Below are 7,373 nucleotides of genomic sequence, written 5' to 3'. Positions count from 1 at the left end.
CTTTAATGAAAGTCAGGATTGCCTTTCAATCTTACGATGCCAGCACATGTGGCTTCAGGACAGACACCAGCTAACATTAGTCTTGCCAGGAAATAGTGACAGCTGGCGACAGCATCAAACACTTGCTTGAGCTTTTTCCTCAATACCCATATGCTTTGTGCTCAGACCAACAGGGAGGTGAACCCCTTGGTTTAAAACAAATCCTCCCAGAAGAAAGAAATCCATCTGTCTGGGGAAAGTTAGAAAATATTTTTGCATTTATTTCTTCTCTCTTTTTTTTTTTTTTTTTTTATGAATACAAACTCTAGTGAAGAAATATTCCTCTGTTTCCATTGGAAGGCAGTAACCAGCAAAAATTAATGTACAATATCGAGGAATGCTTGGTGCAAGCAGACCAAAAAGGATTCCCCACAGAGTATGTCTACGTACAGGAAAAAGGGTTGCTGCAGTTGGAAAAGACAGCCTGGTTATTATGGGGGGTTTTTTTGCATTTAATCTCCCAATTATAAATAATCAATGTGATTTACAGAATAATTTACAGAAAATGATTGGATTCATCATTGCAATAAATTACTTGGTCTGATGCCACCACTGAAAGACAGTACAATACTTGTGACACCATCAGCACAGGGCGAGGTGTTTCATTTTTGCATTGGAAATCACGGGGCAGATGTGCAGCTCCTCTGGCTGGGCTGGCTCACATTCCTTCCTGCCAGGGACCTCTCCACAGCCATGGTTCCACCAGCTCCATCTTCCCCAAAGCCAGCACCACACACACATAGTTCATGGTTGGTTAGAGCTGCTATTGCCTTGCGCTGCCAAAGGTGACTGAGGGCTGAAGCCATGCAGGGCTCCGTGAGCTCCAGCCATTCCCGGGGAGATGAGCTCCTTTCCTGGATTCAGCTGTAAACCAAAGGTCAGATCTGTGGGGTTTTGGCACAGGCAGGCACAGAGAAACAGGGACTGTGGCAGGTGGGTGCAGAGCCAAGGCTGCAGCAGACCCAAGGGGCTTGGGCGACACAGGGTATTTCCTTGACCTCTGTCATTCTCTGCAGGACTCGAAGCATTGTGGTTTTGAAGTTGCTGCCTTCAAACCCTCTAAGGTCTGAAGGAGCCATAATGAGTTCTTATCATGTTATGAAGAACTATAAATCTGTTATCAGCCACTCACTTTAAGCTGAAGGAGTGGCACTGGATTGGACAAGTAGATTATATGGCATATAATAGCATTAAAACTGGGTCTGAACTGATATCCTAGTCACGATGCTCCCAGCACTTGGGCAGCCCAAGACGTTGGTCCAGTTTGTGAGGCTCAGGCTCTTCTCACCCTCACAGGCATATCCCCTTCGTACATCCTTCCTCCCGCTTCCTTCCAAATAGGCATCCAGTGGTTTTCTGACTGCTGAGAAGCAGTAGTAGGGCCAGTGATGTTTTGGGCACTGCTGCCCACTGCCAGCCTGAATGGGGGTAAGCCCATCCCATTCCCATCCCATCCCAATCTCCTGAACCCTGTAGTCCCCCAACTTCCCAGTCCAAGTAGTGAGGAGGCAACAAGTGGTGTAAGGGAAGAGTTTGGCAGTGGTTGCCTCTCTGAGCCTTGTGGTTGGGAGGGTGCAAATAACAAAATGGCACAGAAATAACAAAACACTGCAAAAGACAGAAGGATCCAAACAGTGGAGAGTCCTCATGGGCCAGACTTTGTCCCCATATCAGCTGAAAAGATGTGTTAGACCTGGCTGGTTTGGGGGGATTAGTGTGCTGGAGGGTGACACCATGCAAAGACCTGGGACTAGCCAAGGCTGAGGAGCAGTTCTGGCAGTGCTGCCTGGACAAAACCCATATGGTTCACCTGATGTGATGCTCCTGGGGGAGCTGCCATCTCCACCAAGTTTGGCTGGACTGGGGACTGTCTGGGGAGCTGGCATGGCTGCAAGAGGGAAGCCCGCCATTCACATAGCACAGAGAATTGCTTGTTCGCTGGGTCTGATGTGTGCTGAACCAATGCTGAGAGGTGGCAACGGGGGAACAGCCCCCAGTCACTGCAACCTCCCCACAGAGGGAGGCAGAAATCTGGCCCTTCTCACAAGGACTGAGGGTTTCAATAAGGCTTCAGCCTTAGTTCTAGGACTCAGGGCTGCCCATGGCATGTGCTGTCTGTAGCTGCAGGAAGACAGCTTTTGGTGGTGGTGGACTAGTCCAAGAAGCAAGTCCGTGTGTTTGCGCCCAAGGAACTCTGGATGGCTTCTCTTTTCACAGTGACAGAGGCAGTTTGGGCCTTTCTCCCACACGGTCTTCTGAATGGAGGCCAGCTGGTCTGCAGGTTGCTAGATGACCTCCTGTTTCGTGATGGCAGGTTGCGGGATGGAGGTGGGCTGTTTTGCCACAGTTGCAATGGCTCCAGGCAGCAGCTTGTATTGCTCTGGCCCTGAGCCTGCAGGTGGAGAGGGCTGTGGAGTTTCTGGAGTAGCTACAGAGAGAGAAACAGAATTAGAAGAAGGCCTCATGGATCTGACAGCATTGGGGTCTGTCCTCAGCCACAATAATGAACATCGAATGAGGTGAGTTGCTGGCATTTTGACTTGTAGTGGCCATTTTTTTGGTCAGCTGAAGCCATCTCAGCCCAAATTCCCAAGTGGTGGCCCCATGTGGTGGCCCTGTGTGGTGGGCCACGTTTCCTGCAGAGGGCAAAGTGAGGTGTGTCTGCACCATTCAAGGGAGCCTTTCCACTGATTTCTGTAGGCACTGGATGGGATCATTCATCCCTTAAGGGCTATATAAAAGTTACAGTCTGCCAGGGAACATCTTGTTGAATCAGTCTAGACTAATCTAATCTAATCTAACTCACCCCTCTGTTTGTCTTTCCCTCCTTTCTGCATAGGAATTTCTCACACACTTATTATCAGAGGGTCTGTCTTGCATGGAAATCTCCTTGTGAGGTAGAAACTACTTTCAAGGCACACTTGAAAGCTCAGTTTCTCCTGGGAGCTCTCCATCTCTCTGGTGATACTCACACATCTGCCCGTTGTGCATCTGAGGAGGCATTGTGTTGGCCACGATGACGTTTGTTCCCAGGTTCTCCTGGATCAGATGAGGGTGCAGGGGGTGGTGAGCATGTGGCGTTTCACTTGATGAGCCTAAAAGACATTAGTTGCCACAATAGCAGGAGACAATTCAGTTGGGCAGACTCACTGCCCCAAAATGTCCAAGGCTTTGTGCATGATCAGCTTGTGCACGTGTGATTGGAGCACACCCTTCCCGTTTTGCTCCATGGATGAGGAAACAACCTCACTAACCCCTGCCTGCTGCCTGCATTTCCTTATATAGGATTATATTCCTCTCCTCTTGAGTCATACCTCCATGTAAAGAATAGCACAGCGGCAATTCTTCATTTTGTTTTGTCCCATTGGATGCCTCCCACTAGAAAATCTGGGACACACTTTCAACCTGAGCTTTCAGACCTTTGTGTTTTGATGACTCCCTTCTGGCACAGAGGAGGGTTAGCGAAATGGCTGGTAGGAGTTTGGGGGTTGCATAGAAAAGCTTGTCTACGTGCAGAGGGCTGGGGATGCCTCTCTCTAAATAGATGCACAGCTAATGCATCTCTTTAGGTGAGCAGAAATGGAGGACTCTTTTTAGCACTGCCAGTGCTAGGGGGAGATGATTTTGTGTGAGTCAAGGGCTGACCTGTGGACAGGCTGTCCTCACCTTTTTCATGTAGGAAACAATGGCTATGGCAGTTCTCAAGGGGATGGTGATCAGGGAACACTGAGAGGACCCTCAAGAACTCACCTCCCAGCAGCATCTCTTGCAGCAGGTTGTCAATCTTAGCCATGCCAAAGAGCTTGACAAACTGGATCTGCTCTATCATCTGCCAGGTGATGCTCTGCAGCACCGGCAGCAGCAGCAGCAGCTCCCCAAAGCGGCCCCGTGAGTCATACTGCCGGTCATTGATGTAGTCCTCCAGGCTGACCTGCACCTGATACCGCATCCGCTTGATCTTGGAGGGGTCACTCAGGCCTTTGGCATCTGAAACAACCCATAGAACCGATTGTCCAGACTGCTTCCCTAGGAGCTGCCCTTCAGCAACCGCATGAAGTCTGGGCGCAGGCTGAAGTGAGCTGTCTCTGATTCTCTTATCATCTCTAAGGGATGTTTTTTCCCTTCTTAGGATGACTTCTCCTCTCCCTCTAAGAACAGTTTGGCCCAGAGAGGAGATCAGGCAGCATTTTGACAATTCAGGACTGGTATTAGTTGGCATAAGCCAGACTAGTCCCCTCTGATGGTAGCCCTCACCAAGCTGGAGCATACCTGGGTCAAAGAAGATGATGGCTTTCAAGCAGGCGTATTCGTTATCATCTATCTGCACCTCCTGGAAGGGGAGGACCAGCTCGTCCAGGATGCGGATGGCCACGCGGTTCACCTCCACCAGCTCGGGGCAGTTCCGTGGGATGATGTGGTCATTTCCTTTAGACAAGCAGCACAGAGATCATCACCTTGTCATTGCCCAAGGCTTACCAAGAGTGGCAAGGAGTTCAAAACCCAGGCAACCAATGCTGGGATAATTATGAGGGTGGAGGACTTAAGAGGTTCCTCCTTCTGCCCCTTCCCTGGCTCAGCCTGCCAGCAATGCTGATCTGTGTTGCTAGAGCAGCCTCTCCTTGCACAGGAGTCACTCAAGCTAGCAAAAGCTGACCAGGGACCAAGAGCCTTTTTCTCAGTCACACCACAGCCTGCTTACACAGATCTTGTGGTGGCAGTGTGAATGTTCATAGTTCCCCAATTTTGCCACATGTCATGGCCTTGATGTGAATGTCAGCCAGGCCTAGCTGCACCCAAAGGTTGTGTTAGGCTCACTAAAATACAGAGGAGCTCAAGCCACCACCCTGCAAAAAGGATGTCCACGAACACTGAACCACCCTCTCCTTCACCCAGCAGGGAAGCTTCACAGAAGCAGATGGGCTGGGTGCAGAAAGATGCTCTTTACCTAGCAGCAAGACATCCTTGAACACCATGGACCTCTTGGCAGCTCCCAGTAACAGATGTTCCCCTGCATGTGCTCGCAGCAGAGCTACCTGGAAGGGCAGGGAAAAGTTATTTGGGTGATGCAGAGACAGACACAAGGCTGTGATTCCATGTAAGCAAGAGACAAAGCCCAGCATTCCTGTATTGCACTCAAGGATGGAGAGTGAGAGCCCCTCTCCAGTCGCAGTCAGAGAAAGAGATCAAAAAATGGTTTACTCCTGTGCATTAGCAGCTCTAAATCCATCAGGACCAGTGGCGTCTGAAACATCCCATATTCATGACGCATCATGAGCAAGTCCATGCTACACTGTCCCAGGACTTCACGCCAGCAGTGGGACATGTTCATAGTGGGCCATCTGCAGACAAGGCAACTCCTACTGAGTACAGAAGCAGGGATGGTGCTCCAGACTGGGAAGTGGGGAGATGTACAGTCCACTGCTGTGGACGATTGCTGTCCCTCTGGACTGTGCCCATCTTCCACTGAAATCTCACTCATGGGGACTCACATCCGCCCGGCTCGTGGGGTCACCCTCTGGCCATTCATTCCTGCCGCAGCAATGGGCATTTGGGCCAGGGAAGCCAAAGGGATGTTTTTCTGCCCTGACATTAATGATTGAAGTGTTTCATTTTACACCCTCCAGCAGCTCCTGAGAATGTTCTGAATCTTTTGCCCTCCTTCAGTTAAAAATTTCAGAGATTTAGGCAGAAACAGAAGTTAACGATTGGACAGCCTGACACGGAGGCTTCTTAATGTCCAGCCAGAAGCCTCTGCTGGAGAAAACAATCATTAAACATTAATGGAGAGACTCTGAAAAGTATGTCCTGATGGGAATGGTCTCCTTCTCCAGTGTGTTATCCCTTAGCATCTGACAAAGCCAAGAGAAGTCTTACCCTACCACAAATGGCCAGGGGAATGTGTCACCCATGGAAGAGAGCTCTGGTTAGAAAAGATGCTCATGTCCAAGAGAGGGATATTTATTTTTTGCAAAGGGTGAAAAAAGTTATGCAAAATAAACAGAGTGGAGGTCCTTGCAAAAAGACTATGCACACATGATAGTGGGAAACCTTTATCTATATGCCAACATCTAGTCTCTCTCTATCACTATTCAAACATGGGTGGATATGTTAGCCAAGCTCCTTGTAGTTAACAGAGCTGCACAAAACTAAGCTTGGAAAAGGATGAAAAAACTTCAAGTCCCAAGGGAGAGCAAAGCCCTCCCATAGAAATTAACTGCCTAATACAAAGTCAAGATTATGTTTCCATAAAATTTGCTTGTTTGAGCAGGGTTAAAATCAATTACTTCAGCAAGGCAAAGCCATCTCATTTATGCTTGCAGTGATCAACCTGAAATATGTCACTCTGTTGTGAACTAGGATAAATATTAGAGTTGTAACACAACAAAGTAGAATTTTAACTTCAAAGTGAATAAGCTTTGCCCCACCAAATCCAGTACTTTGAGATTTTGGTGCAGAGGAAGAATGAGGGGTTGGGTAGGACTTTTCCTATAAAAATGTTGGCTGTGATGATTCATTCTCAGGCAACATTTTAGTGGCAATGTAACTGCATTTCCTAACATGAAATGTTCCCACTGGACACGTCTTGACTGGCTCTTACATCCCTTGGACAGCTGCTTGCACTTGGTTTTGTTCATTCCTGCTCCCTGGCATTCTGTCCTTCCTCCTGCACTCCCCTGATTATCTGCTGCCTCTGTCCTCATATTGTTCAAAACCAGGTTAAAGCATCAGAGTCGTTCCTCTCAAGCCCTTTGGGACAGATTGGCAACTGCTCATGAGGAGGGGTGGCTGGTCATAACAGACCTATTTCAGACGAGCCAAGCCCATAGAGCATGCCTGAGAGCAGCCGCTCCGCTGTGGGAAGGCAGGGTCCAGACAATGTCATCTTTAGGTTTTGTTTTCTTCTTTGAGAAATTTTGCAGCCCCACAATTGTAAAATGAGCTCACGTGGAAATTGCTGTAGTTTGCAGAGTTATTAACCAGGTTTACTGCCTCTGTTCCAAATGGCACAAGGATGTGCGGAGCTGCCCCAAGCCTCTGCTGGGCTGCCGCCTGTGTGCTGGGTAAATGTCATTTGCCACTTGAGTCCATTTTGCTTTTCATACTTTTTGATTTGTATTTGCCTTAGGAATTTAACAGATTTCTTACCATTTTAAACAATTTAGCACTTGCACACGATAGAAAAGAGGGAGACATGCTCCTGCGTTAATAGCACTGAATTCCCTAGGGCTCTGTGCTGCTGAGTGTTACTGAAGAGCTCAGATTTAGGGGGTTTTGATCAGCTGAATACTCTCACTTTCTGGATATCCTTTTTCTTCATGATATAAAAATTACTT

The 7,373-nt window shown here is 48.3% G+C and overlaps 1 protein-coding gene across 2 annotated transcripts in view; it reads right to left on the bottom strand.

Moving 5' to 3' along the window:
* Positions 1-230: 230 nt before the first annotated feature.
* Positions 231-7,373, bottom strand: part of HNF4A (hepatocyte nuclear factor 4 alpha) — a 34,650-nt gene continuing 27,507 nt past the window's right edge. For both annotated transcript variants that reach the window (XM_030502672.1, XM_030502671.1), the window contains exons 6-10: positions 4,985-5,072; positions 4,309-4,464; positions 3,790-4,026; positions 3,012-3,134; positions 231-2,467 (exon numbers count right to left, since the gene is read on the bottom strand). In XM_030502672.1, coding sequence (XP_030358532.1) covers positions 2,325-2,467; positions 3,012-3,134; positions 3,790-4,026; positions 4,309-4,464; positions 4,985-5,072 — 747 coding nt within the window. In that variant the 3' untranslated portion in view covers positions 231-2,324. The remainder of the gene's footprint in view (positions 2,468-3,011; positions 3,135-3,789; positions 4,027-4,308; positions 4,465-4,984; positions 5,073-7,373) is intronic.

Source organism: Strigops habroptila, chromosome 13, assembly GCF_004027225.2.
Source record: "Strigops habroptila isolate Jane chromosome 13, bStrHab1.2.pri, whole genome shotgun sequence".
NCBI classification, from domain to species: domain Eukaryota; kingdom Metazoa; phylum Chordata; class Aves; order Psittaciformes; family Psittacidae; genus Strigops; species Strigops habroptila.
Note: the sequence above shows the minus strand (reverse complement) of the source record. Positions and strands in the feature narration are given on the sequence as shown.